The sequence below is a fragment of the Elaeis guineensis genome, chromosome 4 (assembly GCF_000442705.2).
Source record: "Elaeis guineensis isolate ETL-2024a chromosome 4, EG11, whole genome shotgun sequence".
Taxonomy (NCBI): Eukaryota; Viridiplantae; Streptophyta; class Magnoliopsida; order Arecales; family Arecaceae; genus Elaeis; species Elaeis guineensis.
Genome location: NC_025996.2, coordinates 118408291 through 118422551, shown reverse-complemented (window position 1 = coordinate 118422551; position 14261 = coordinate 118408291). Strand labels below are relative to the sequence as shown.

The 14261-nt window shown below is 38.4% G+C and overlaps 1 protein-coding gene across 4 annotated transcripts in view; it reads left to right on the top strand.

Annotated features, from left to right (window-relative positions):
• LOC105042750 (glutamate receptor 3.1) overlaps positions 1 to 14261 on the top strand; it is a 43365-nt gene that overhangs the window by 5423 nt on the left and 23681 nt on the right. For all 4 annotated transcript variants that reach the window (XM_019849724.2, XM_010920054.3, XM_073256744.1 and 1 more), the window contains exons 5-6: positions 9303 to 9334; positions 9425 to 9831. In XM_019849724.2, coding sequence (XP_019705283.1) covers positions 9303 to 9334; positions 9425 to 9831 — 439 coding nt within the window. The remainder of the gene's footprint in view (positions 1 to 9302; positions 9335 to 9424; positions 9832 to 14261) is intronic.

Here is a 14261-nt window from a genome sequence, read left to right as displayed (position 1 = left end):
TACATTTGTCACGCCCGACACTGTCCAGTAACCCAACAACTTGTTTGGACCTTAAACCACATGGCCCAAAAATGCCTAGGCCCAGTTGTTGGTAGTAGCCCATGTAAGTTATTATATGCTCCACTTAAATCCCTACACAACCGATGTGGGACTATCACAACATTAAAGAGGCTTTGTACTATCGTATCTATTAAGCTATTCATTGTATTATCACATCATGCCAATGCTCTCTTCAAATCAATACAAATACATGAAAACCCTTTGTAAAAAAGTAATGATGTTGTATATTTTTGGTATTTTAATGCAATTAGATTGTTTTTGTTGAATGTGGAGAGAAAGAAGAAGGATTTATTTTTCTATATTGTATGGGGTGGAGTAGTCCCCATTATATACAATAACATTTTCTTTTATAAGGAAACATCATAGCCCATAGCCACCTTTACCATCCTTAATTAGAGTAGCTAATTAGGGAAATACAACCTACTTTCCAATACTCCCCTTCAAGATGGGGCGAAGATATCATGGAGTCCCATCTTGTTATAGATAAATGTAAAAACTGGAGTGCTAAACCCTTTCGTATAAATATCAATTAGCTGTTCAAAGGATTTGATAAAAGAAAGGCAGATAACACGCTGATCTAGTTTTTCTTTAATAAAATGTCAATCAACCTCAATATGCTTCAGCCGATCATGTTGAACAGGATTATTAGCAATATTAATGGCTGCCTTATTGTTACAAAAGAGAGACATTGGAGAAGACTGAAAAAGATGCAACTCAGTCAGGAGTTGTTTTAACCATATAACTTCATAGATCCCTTGAGCTAAGGCCCGATATTCAGTCTCTGCACTGGAACGAGCAACCACATCCTGCTTCTTGCTGCGTCATGTTACAAGATTACCATCTAAGAAAGTACAATAACTTGAGGTGGACTTTCTATCATCTAGAGCTCCAGTCCAGTCAGCATCAGTATATCCCTCGATCTTAAGGTGTCCATGATGAGAAAACAAAAGACCACGTCTAGGACACCCTTTAAGATCACACAATCTGATAGGCAGCTTCCTGATGTCTCTCACGAGGATCGTGCATATACTAACTCACGATACTAACAGCAAAAGTGATGTCTGGACGAGTATGAGAAAGATAAATCAGTCGTCCCACTAGACGTTGATATCTCTCTCGATCAACTGGAGTACCACCATCTGCCATGAGACGATGATTCTGCTCGATGGGAGTAGCTGTAGGTGTACAACCCAATATGCCTGTTTCTGTCAGTAAGTCAAGCACATACTTTCGTTGAGAAAGAAAAATGCCATGAGATGATCTAGCAACTTCAATCCCAAGGAAGTATTTCAAAAGATCAAAATCCTTGATTTCAAATGACTGAGTTAAACGAGTCTTTAGACGATCAATCTCTGGAAGATCATCACCTGTCAGAATTATATCATCAACGTACACTATTAAATTTGCAACTTTTCCACTGTTATGTTGAAAAAATATAGTATGATCGACATTACTTTGCTGATAATCCATTTCTACTACTACGCATCGGAACCGATCAAACCAAGCCCGAGGTGACTGTTTCAAGCCATAAAGTGAGCAACGCAGTTGGCACACCTTTCTAGCAGTTGCAGCACTAGAGAAATCTAGAGGAATTTACATGTACACCTCCTCCTGAAGATCTCCATGTAAAAAAGCATTCTTAACATCTAATTGAGAAAAATTCCAGTCAAGATTAGCAGCACAAGAAATAAGGTTTCTCACAGAGTTGATCTTCGCAACTGGAGTAAAGGTTTCATCATAGTTATTCCGTATGTCTGAGTATAATCTTTTGCTACCAATCACGCTTTATAGCGATCAATAGTCCCCTCTAGAGTTTGTTTCACTGTAAAAATGCATTTGCAGCCAACAGCTTGTTTTCCAACAGATAATGGAACAAGTTCCCATGTATTATTCTTGGCCAAGGCCTTCATCTCCTCAAGCATTGCCTCCTTCCATTTTGGATCTACCATAGCATCCTTCCAGTGCGAGGGAACAGAGATAGAAGCTAGAGATACAATAAAAAATCTATATGAAGGTGAAAGTCTCTCATAGAACACAAAATCAGCAATATCATGACGATAACGAGGAGGAATAATATGTGGATGAGAAGCTTTTCTATGAGCAATAGAAATATGTAAATCAGTTAAAGGAATGTTACCGTCATTATTATTGGCGGAGGAAGATACTAGAGCTGACTCTGAAGTAGACTGTTGGGTAGTAGAAGAATGCATACTAGGCTCTATAACAGGCTTTGTAACATGTAGAGAAGATTGTCGCCGCCCCTGTCGATCAGAATTACTATCTGATTGCTTCTGTTCTCCAGACTCCTGCTCCTTAGACTTCCCCTCACAATCGGTGAAATCAAACGAAACATTGGGAGAGAGGAGAAAGTCAGATATAATGGTAGGTTGAGTGGTGGGCATATCTATGGGATTGCTGCTAAAGAATATCTCAAACTCTCGGAATGTCACATCCATACTGACCAATATACGTCGCTCGAAAGGGTAATAGCATTTGTATCAAGGATTGCCATACTGGGTTGAACCGTCCGGTACGGGGCGTGCCGAACCATCCCGACGGAGAACCGAGACGGTTCCGGCATGCAAAACGGCACATGCCGGTGCCGGAGAACAAAAAGAGAAAAAGAGAGAGAAATAGAGAGAGGGAGGGAGGAAGAAAAAGAGGAAGGAGAATCCATCGGAGGGGCCGTCGGAGGGCAGCCGTGGCTGTCGGGCGGCGGAAAGCGCTCCCGCGGCTCCGCGCGGGGAATAGGGGCGATCCGCCCCTGTTTCTCGGGGTTTTTTTTTAAAAAAGCCTTTTCAAAGTGAAGTCGGCATGGATTTTGCCGGCTTCACTTGGGTTTTGCCGACTTCACTTTGAAAAAAATTTTTTAAAAAAAACCCACGAGAAACAGGGGCGGATCGCCCCTGTTCCCTACGCGGAGCCGCGGGAGCGCTTTCCGCCGCCTGACGGCCACGGCTGCCTTCCGACGGCCCTCCGACGGTCCCTCCGGCGGATTCTCCTCTTTTTCTTCCTCCCTCCCTCTCTCTCTCTATTTCTCTCTCTTTCTCTCTTTTTCTTCCCCGATTCGTCCGTGTTTTCCTTCGTCGGTTCGCCTCGGTTCGGAACAAAACAGAGGCGTGTCGTACCATACCGTACCGCCAGCCGGCCGATCCGGCCATCAGTACCGGTTCCGCCAACCTTGATTTGTATCCCTTCTGAGTGTCAGAATAGGCAACAAAAATATACTTGAGAGCCTGAAGATCAAGTTTACTAATCATAGATTGATGATCTCAGACAAAGCACACACCCAAATATCCGAGGAGGTATAACAAAAGAAGATACTCTTTGTAGACACTCAAGTGGCATTAAACTGAGTATTTACAAACTTGTGGAACTCCTTGAAGCACCTGAGAACCTCATCCTTCGTCTTTAGTTGATAAACCCAGGTCACTCTACTATGACAGTCAATAAATGTAACAAAGTACCGATGTCCAGAAAGAGAAACAGTACTACACGGCCCCCACACATCAAATGAATAACATTAAAGATCTTAATATTTCGAGTGCCAGAAATAGGATAATTAGTTTGTTTGTGTTTAGCAAACTCACATGCATCACAAACCAATTTATGCTTGTCGCAGATATTATGTAAACTAGGAAAGAGTCTTGCTAACACAGAGAAAGAATGATGACCAAGCCTATGATGTTGTAATTGGAGTTCATGCACAGTATTTTCGAAAGAAGATACAAGCAAGCTAGTCTCTAGATTACCTTTCTATCCTCTTCTAGTCAAATAATAAAGCCCATCATGCATTCTACCATGCCCAATCATCTCCCCCGTTGTCAGCTCCTGGAGAACACAATAGGTGGAAAAAAAATGCTACTTTGCAATTTAAAGTAACTGTAATGGAGCTTATAGAGAGGACATTAGTAGGAAAACTAAGAACATGTAAAACTGAGGACAATGTCATGGTCGGTGTATAGTTGACAGAACTTTTTCCTGACACGATGGAAAAGGATCCATCAGCTATACGTACTTTATCCCGACTAGAACAAGGTGAATATGACATGAATGACTTGGATTGTCCTGTCATGTGACTGGTAGTTCTTGAGTCTAGGAGACAATATTGAGAAGTATCTAAGGCAGTAAGTGCACTACCACTATCAGAAGTATAAGAATTAGTTTGTGCAAAACGGGAATAAAAAAATGAAAGAAAGATTGGAAGAATCATTAAGCAAATCCGTAGCAGATGAAGAGGTATTGTTAGAAGAAGTGTTCAGTCTGGTCAGAATGTGATGTAAGGTATGCAGTTCCTCCATAGACAAAGAACCTCCAGCATCAGTTGATGGAGTAGTAGAAACAAACGAAACCGCGATAAATAGAGGAGCTGAAACAGATAAAGTAGCATTGTGGACCTCAAAAAAATTGGTCTGACCACGATCGATTGCTCTTCTAGAGCACCCACCTCCTCGCCGACCTCCTCTACCACGATCCTGGCCAGATGAAGGATGATCATGTAACTGCAGCATGTATCACGGATGTGCCTCGATTTGTTGCAATAGAAGCATATCCGCATATCTCGATCACCTCTATCGTGCGGCTGTGATTATGGCTGAGCGACCATTGCAGAATAGGCTGTATCAGCAAAGGATGCAATCATCACACGTCGATGAGTTTCCTCACTTAGAATTAGTGAGAAGATCTGATTGAGAGAAGGAAGATCAAAACTTCGATCCAAAATTTGAACTCTAATTGGGTCGAATTCTTTATTGAGGTCGGTAAGAAAATCAAAGATTCGCTCATCATCTGTAATTTTTTGAACTCAGCAGCATCATTAGCACAACTTGCCTTGAAGGAGCGATAAAAATCCAGCTCTGACCATAAATGTTGAAGTTCTGCCATATAAGCGGTGATAGAAAGTTCGCCCTGTCTGAGTGCACGCATCTTACGTTTGAGCTCAAAAGCTTGGATTGTGTTATCCTGCTGGAAATAAGTTCGGGCAGCAGCCTCCTAAATTTTTTGAGCAATTTCAAAGAATGACATACCTTGAGCAACTGAGGGCACCATGGAGTTGATTAGTCAGGCCATCACAAGTGAGTTCTCCGACTCCCATTGCACAAAAGCAGTATCTCCCGTTGGTGGCTGCGGTTTAGTCCCGATGAGAAAACCCGCCAAACTACAGGTTTTGATGAACAGCCGTACATTTCTGGCCCACAAAAGATAAGTGAGGGATCCATCCAATCGAACAGAACTGATCTGAAGAGAAGGATTATCCATTTCAGATCGAGAGATAGAGGCACGAGTCACCACCTCACTTATCGCCTTCTCCAACTCCTTAGTGAAACCGCCTAACATCTTCAAGTAAGCTCAAAACAAAAGATCACTGAATGATATTCATCTTTTTTTTTTCTTTTTGTGTTTTGTTTTTTTTGAAAAAAAAGGAAATCAACTAAGGAAGGGCTGACCTGTCCCTTTTCACGGGCGAATTCCATGGGCATAGTTGCACAAGGTGCGAGAGGGGATGACAGAGGGACGGGGTGGCGATGGCAGGGAAGGGGGTGGTGCCGGGTGTGGTACGGACGGAGAGTGTGGCACGGATGGTGGTGAGAGATCATGCCGGAGTTGGAGAAGGAGAAGGGAGGGGGGTTTGGTGGGCGCAGATGGCGGTGGGAGATCATGAGTAAGGGATCAGGACGGTTGCGGATGCCGATGGTGGCGGTGGCGTTTTGCGACGAGATGGGGCTGGTGATGGAACGGATGGTGATGGGAGATTGGGAAGGCAAGAGGTGGGAGTGTTGTTGGGCGGTGGCTGATTTGCGGCGGTGGCTGATCTGTGACAAGATGGGGTCGAGCAAAAGGGAAGAGCGGCGATGGGGAATGAGTTGAGGAGGTGGGGCGTGTTGAGGAGATGGGATGATGGCAAAGGGAGGAGGTCGTGATGAGGGAAGAGGAGAGATTAGGAACGGAAAAAAAAATTCATGGATCAGAACCAAGGAGCTCTGATACCATGCTGAATGTGGAGAGAAAGAAGGATTTATTTTTTTATATTGTATGGGGTGGAGTAGTCCCCATTATATACAATAACCTTTTCTTTTACAAGGAAACATCATAGCCCATACCCACCTTTATCATCCCTAATTAGAGTAGCTAATTAGGGAAATACAACCTACTTTCCAATAGTTTTCCTTCTGACTTATGGGTGATTGTTATGTCTACTTCATATATTTTAAGCTTCCTATCTCTGTGAATTGGCATTTGTGGAAAGGGCACTCAACATGAGTATATTTCTTTTAAGATGAAATAAAGTTCTCAAAATGCAAAATACCATTAAGATTGCAGACATTGATCTGTCATTTATATGCATGAGTCCCTTTGGAGCTTATGTGGTAGCATGTCAGTAAAATTGGAGTCAAACTTGCTCCATTTATGATGTTGAGGCAAAAATGCGTTCAACACGGTTACAAAAATAAAGAGGTTTTGCCCAGGTTGATGTATATGGTTGACCTCTTCCTTATTAGCTGAAGTGGTTGGTTTAGCTCACATCATGGTAACAGAGGTGAAGATCATGGATTCAAATCCCCTTGAGGCAATTTTTCTTTAGCTCACTTGTTTGTTATCTTGGGTCTTTTCTTCACTTGACCTTAATTAACATGCGTTAGAGCATATGTTTGTTGAGAACATGAGTTTGAATCTCCTCCTTGCTTGTTATTTTATTTAATTAACCCAGCTTTATTGGCCCATTCTAGTCTCCACATGTGTAAGTGGTGCAACAAATTGGGGGGAGGGGTGTTAAGCTTGATATACATTGGTGACCTATTCCTTATTAGCTTAAGCTTTTGCAATCCATTGGTTAATTAACAGATTTGTAAGACACTTTTAAAACTGTTTATTCCAACATAAATTGGTAAAAGCATGAAAATTGTGAACATTATATGCAGATTGGTGGGCACCTACAATTGTTGAAGGACCATGAGGGTCCATCCATTCAGCAAAACCAGCTTTACAAGATCATGCATACATGTGACCCTGAGACTTGGCATATGTTAAGTTCAAGCTGAATAAACAAGCAAACATAGTGCTTATTGAAGTGCATATAGCATGTGATTGGTGACTACATTGTCCCAAGCAGCGAAAAAAATATCTCACACTAAATGTAGCAGTGGTCTTACATGATCTTGGATTGCATGGATGCTGCTCTTGCGTACTGCTAGTTAACTTGATTTTGGTATTTTATTTTTTTTTCACCTTTAGGTAATCCAAACTTCCTTGAATTAAATTCAGCTTTTCTTGGATTTCTTTTTATTCTTTTAAACACTTAACTAGTTTTGGACCGAAAACCTGAAATTGCCAAAAGTAGTGGGATAACTCATTTTGACCACATATTGAGATCAGAACAGAGTTTTAACCTTGTCTCTTATAAGCTAGCTAATTGATATTTGTGGTTTCTTTTCTTTATTGTTTTCTACTAGATTTTGCCTGCCAGACTTATAAGTCTGACTACCTAAGGGGCCGTATTTGTTTGGATCAGAATAAAAAATATCTTAGAAAATCTATCATAAACCCCGCACTTCCACCTTATCCTTTTTAAGCATCTATTATATCTCTCTTCCTATGATATATGATAGTCAATTAAATAAACAAGTAAGATAGACATGGATTCCACATGGATCCTTGCTGGATTCTGGCTAAGGTTGGAAAAAAGGTTAGGGTTCTTTAGTGCTGTTAGGGCCATGCTTTCCCAACTTAAGCCTAGCCTCAAGCAAATGAATTGGATTTTGCATGATGTAATAGGAGAGGGGTGGATGATTGGTTGGGTCTAAAACCGTTGAAGTTGGCACATGGAAGATCAATGTAACTGTTAACAAGTATTAGTAACTAACCAGCAAGGATAGAATAGGCATGAGGAACATTTATATGATATCAGTGTTCAGAGGGGAGAGGAGTAACATGTCAAGATGAACGGAAAGACGAGAGAAGTACAGAAAAATGTATGCAACCTTTTATCATATATGCTAATAAATCTTTTATATTATAATTGTAATTTATATAAAGTGTTGTGCTAGGTTTGTGTTATGTGAGCTTTGGTCCATAGTGGGTTCTAAACTATTTTGGTCCTTCGAACTTGAGCTTGATCAACCCAAATTTTGATACTGGAGTAACTCATATCTTAGCTAATAATGGGCTGGCCAAACTGAAGGTTTTGCCATAGTTTCACATAAAGAAAGCTTCTTTCGGATGGGTTGTTGAGATTACTTAAAACCAAAGATTTAAGTGCTACAAGCACGTATGTCCTTGTTAGTGGCTATTGGCTGGTATGGAACATTTTGTGCCAGCCAAGGTCCGCAATCCCGGTACCTGGTACTATAGCACTACCTTATCGGTTCGGTATGGTATTGCCAGTAAGGTATGGTATGCATCTCATACCAAAACAGCTCACTAGACATTTTTCTTAATTTTTATTTTAGAACGCCTTGATACGAGTAGGTACACCTCCATATGGATTGGTGTGCCTAGGAGTGGCTCGGTACACCTTAGTACAGGTTGGTACAACCTCGGTATAGGGCAGTATGATGCTTGTACCAATCCGAACTTGAGTTTTGTACCGATTCCCACCCAATTCATATGGTACAGTCCGTATTCGGTGGTATGGCTGATACGACAGATCATGGTGCCAACACATGTTGTGCTTTGCTTGAACCCAATGCTTTGCACTAGGTCAGTATTTAGTAGCACTAACCATGTGTTGTGTTCAGGTATTGGTCCAACAAGGAGTGTGCTTCCCAGCATAAACTTGCATGAGCCAGCACTTGGAACCCTGAAATCTGAATAGTTTCTTTTGAATGAAACACTAATTTTTCTTATTTTCAAGAAAAAAGCATTGTATAAATGGAAATCTTTTTTGAAATGATGACATTGTGCTGATAGATTTACAGCCGTTAATTTGCATTTTAGCTAATTTTCATTGTCATGGTCTAAAAAAATTGCTTATTTTGTCCACATTGCTTAGTTCTTAGCATGATTCTCATATGGTCCCTTATTGTGCCTAGAATAGAAACAAAATTGCACGTAGGAAGCACGATCTTGTAAAGGTGTATTTATGTATGCCAGATATCATTATTAGCATTATTTCCCCTGCTTATCTATTCTGTCTGCATCTATTATTTTTAAAATATCCATCAATAGGTATTGATCAAACTACTCAATTTTTCTATTCAAAAGTTATGTAGAATCTAATTCTGTATGATGTTGTCTCTTGGCAGGTTCAGTTTCTCAACTTTGTTTTTTGCCCATAGTAAGTAAACTTAAATCTGTTTTATAATCCTTGCTTAATCAAATTAAAGTTCTTTAGACTGACATCTTTCTCTTTCTTTTGACTTCTCAGAAGAGACTACCGTGAGTACTTTAGGGCGTGCAGTGCTGATAATTTGGCTTTTTGTGGTTTTAATTATTCAGTCCAGCTACACAGCTAGTCTAACTTCAATTCTCACTGTGCAACATCTCTCATCTCCTGTTAAAGGACTTGACAGCTTAATACATAGTGATGAACCTATTGGGATTCAGGCAGGTTCATTCGCTGAAAATTATCTGGTTGAGGAGTTTGGCATTGCAAGATCCAGGCTAAAAGTGCTTGGTACTCCAGAAGAGTATGCTAGAGCCCTTGAACTTGGTCCTAGCAATGATGGTGTTGCTGCTGTGATAGACGAGCAACCATATATTGAGATATTTCTATCCATGCAGTGCAGATTTGCAATAGTAGGCTCACAATTTACCAGAAATGGCTGGGGTTTTGTAAGTCTCTTATGCTTTTTTGAAAACTCCGATGTGCTAAAATTTTATTTTTGTGGTAGTCTTGCACTTAAATTTAAATTTAAATTGCCTAAGCTGCGGAGGTTATAATATGATTCTTTTAACAGTCAATGTAACAGAAAATTCCTATATTTCTTTTTTCCTTAAACTTTAATTATATTAGGAATTTTATGTGCAACCTGTGGTGAAACTTGAGGGGCAGGAGTTGGAGAGGTCAATAAATTCAAGGATCAACCAGCATTTACAACTTAAAATTTTTGTATGATACTATGATTACAATAGGCTATGGATTGTACTTTATAAAATATATATTAAAAAAAACTGACCAATCATCAATTGTGAATACCCGGTGGTTTCTTGAAGAAGCGAAAAGTATAACAGGAGAGTGATAGTCAAGATTACCAAAGAGGGAATCCCTTATGCTCTTATGCTCAATTCAGATGTTCTTCTAGCTTGATATTAAAAAAATCATCAAACACAGAAGTACAGAAGAACCCATAATATATTCCCATCAACAAACAAAAGACAGCCACATGCAGATTCATATGCATATAGGATGTGGTTGTAATACACAGGCTGAAAAGGAAGGACTTTACACCCACTTGAAAATTTAATATAAGGGGTTGAAAAATGCAAAACCAGACCATTAGATGCAATCTACATGATTTAGAATGCCTGTACAACATTCTTTGATGGATGTTTTCCTATTCATCTGAAACTTTAATATTACTGTTTTTAAATTTTGGAATGGGCTGATTCATGGATGCATTCTCTTCAAAACATCTGATCTTTTGTTTATATGCATTTTGTGTTATGTAGATCGCATTGAAAGGTTTAGTTTTGTATTTTGCAACTCTTATATTTAAATTCATGCACATGTTATATATAAGTTTTGTGTGGTAAAACTAGGAAGGATAGATCAAGAAATGAATATAATAAGGAACTGAGGAATTACAAGCTAAATACTAAGTGATCATAAATTGATCAAGATAGCATGGACATGTACAATGAAGATTTGAAAGGGCAAGGTACTTTAGTTTGTGACGAAGGCTATGAGGAAAGAAGAGGAAGAGCTAAACTAACATGGATGGAGGTTGTGAAGAAGGAAATTAAGAAACTTGAAGGTAGCCCTGGATGGGAATACTTGGTGAATGAGGATCCATGAAGCTATTGTTAGCAAAAGGCTAGATAACTATGGTTATGATTTTGTGATTTGAGTTTTGTACATGCAAAACATGATATATACACTAAACACAAAGTCAAATATATAAATAATTAGAAAGTGCATTGTTAGTTATATTTGTACCTTCCTATCAAATTGAGGCTAAGTAAACAACATCAGTTGTAAAGAAGTGATTAATTTTTTACTGGCTAGATGTCTTGGTAAAAACAGTTAAATTTTCTTTTATAATATATTATAAGGAACTTTGGTTGGTCAACCAAAAATATGCTATAGATGAAATGATGGTCGAATTGTGTATGTTTGACATGCTCATTAAGTAAAAGATTTTATGTTATAACATAAAAAGCCAGTGTATCAGTTATTCATTTCTTTATTTCAAAAGATAGTGCATCTTATACTACTAAATTTGGTATTTCATTTACTAGTAGATGGACAAAATGAATACCTCCAAATCTTGAATATTAGGTAGCTTGGGTTATTAAAGGTATGTGCTATACCATGCCTTTGCTTGGCATGTTTGTAAAACTTGTGCGGCCAGCGCCAAGTAAAACTTTGCCATGGTATATACTATATATGATGGATATGGAATCACCTCAGCAGGGTGCTACACAACGGAAGAAAACAGACAACATGAAATAGGATCGCTCTTTTTTGATATATAACTATTAATCTATAAATCACATGTATAATAATAAGATAGAAGTATACTTGCAAAGATGTTGCCCAGATATGGAGCCCAAGAGGGGGGGTGAATTGGGTCTTTTTGAAATTTCAAAGATTGAACTACTTAAGCAATGTGCCAAGGTGAAGAGTGAAGTGTATCAACTTGCAATAGAAACAAAATCAAATACAAATAAGAAGCAAGCAAGTAATGAGCACAAAGAACAAGAAAAGAAAAGCAAGCACAACAAACATAAAAGATTTTCAGTGGTTCAGTGCCAACCTTGCACCTACATCCACTCCCCAAGTCCCTATTTGAAAATTCAATCTACTAAATGGATAACAATGGATTACACCATGTCGGACACCTCCAACCCTTGCCTTCCAAGCAAGAACACTTATTTTTCGGGTACAAACCAACCCTCAACAAGCCGATTCAGGGTTCGGATCAACCCAAACGAGTTTTGGAACCCCCCAAAACTCAAACATCCAAAAACTGTTTGAGAAAAACAGAGTATACAAATTTCAGCACACAAACCCCTTAAATACACATAATAAAAGCAATAGAAATACAATACTTAAGGGGTGGAAGCTTTTACTGTACACTCTCAATGAATTCCACACTTGATTGATGCTGGAGAGTGGTTAGTGAGATGCTTAAATGCTTCAATCTCTCTCTTAGGGCTGAAAATAGCTTTTCTCGAATTTAATCTTTGAGCTTGCAAAAATCTTGTGATTTTCCACTTGAATAGAGCATTTATAGTTGCCATTCACCTTTGAGAATATCTTAGAGTTGGTTTTGAGCGGTTGGAGTACGTTTAATGTGCATTAAATGCATCAAAAATAGACTGAAAACTAGCCGTTACGTATGCTCGCAGAAATGGGGCGTCCCACTGGCATTGGGGCGTCCCAATTGGCCAGACAGAAAATCCTGCTCTGTTTTGGTCTCAGGGAGGCGTCCCAAGTGGGTCGTCCCACAGCGTGTCATAACCCAAAATGTTGCGTGCCGGCTGCCTAACAGAAGGAGATGACCCAGGTGGGTCGTCTCATCATGTTCTAACCCAGTTTTTCATGCATTTAATGTTCGAAATTTACCAGAACTCATCCAAACGCTCTCAAATGAATTCAAATCAGTTTGGACACTCTCAAAAGCCTTCAAAACTTCACTAACTTGCTGAAACTTCAACTTTTGGCATATTTGATGGAGCTTTTCAAATCCAATCTCTTGGACTACTTGAAACATCATAAAAATAATCTTCAAATATAAAAAACTCATTAGTAGTCTCCTCAAATAGTTTGTGATCATCAAAATCAATTCTTGAAGCAACAATCTTTCCCTTTTTGATGATGACAAAATATTTGAGTATTTATAAAAAAATATCTTTAAAGCCCAAGTAATTTGGGTTGGTGAAGCACTAGAATTATACCAAGAGTTCAATCATAGAGGGTCATGATATACAAACTTTAATGAATTAACTCATTTAGCTCAAACAATTTATGAATGAATTAGAGAATTTCTAAAGATTGTCCTTATTCAATCAAAATCCTCTTCTTTCTTGTATGGATTAGATTATTTTGATTATTTGAAAACAAATCTCCCCGTTTCTTATATAAAGAAAGTATATAAAATTTTTTTTTTGATTCTAGTATCAGAGCAATAGATATGAGAAGATATATCTCTTTTCTTTTTCTTGTCTTGATGTTAAAGTAAGAGTGAGACAATTAGAGCAAGAATAAAAAACGAATGTATCGAGTCAATTTAGTATCAGTGCAAAAGTAAGATTAGTAGAGCATTTAAGATAAATAGGTTGATCAGAGCAATTTTTCAAATAGTATCAAAATGAATGTAAAAATGGATGTATCAGAGTTTTTTTTTTAAAAAAATTATGAATCAGTATCAGAGCTGTTTTTAAAAAATGGGTGAAACAGTATCAGAGCTTTTATCATTTAGTATAGAATACTGTGTTAGAGTAAAAATTGTTAAAAAGCTTAAAAAGAGCAAAAGATTTTCAAAAGATTTTAAGAACTACACCATTTTCATATTTTAACATTATTTCTCCTTCAAATGCATTATTTTCTCCATTTACTTTTATTTCTCCCCCTTTATCATTATTATATATTTTTTTTATGTTTCATTATTTCTTTCTCTTTTTGACATCGTCAAAAAGAATAAACTAGAAGAGTAGGATGTTCGTGGTATTAAGTCAAGTATCAAGAAAATAGAGCATGATACCACATTCATCCATCTAACAAGAAATGATACTAAGCATTCATTCATCCAAAGAGACATAATAATAAACATTCATACAATCAAAGGGATATGATGATAAACATTCATCCAAAGAGACATGAGTCAAATGGAAACAACCTCATTCATTTATACCAAAAGAGAGGTTACAAAAGTCATAATAAGCATAAAGCTCTTATACATCCAATCTACACAATATAACTAAGTAATCTAATACAAAATGATGAAATCGGTGAGACTAGGCATCGAGCACGAGATCAAAAAAGGTGAGACATGATCAGCCTCGTCCTCGACTGAAGGGTCTGGATCGAGAGAAAGATG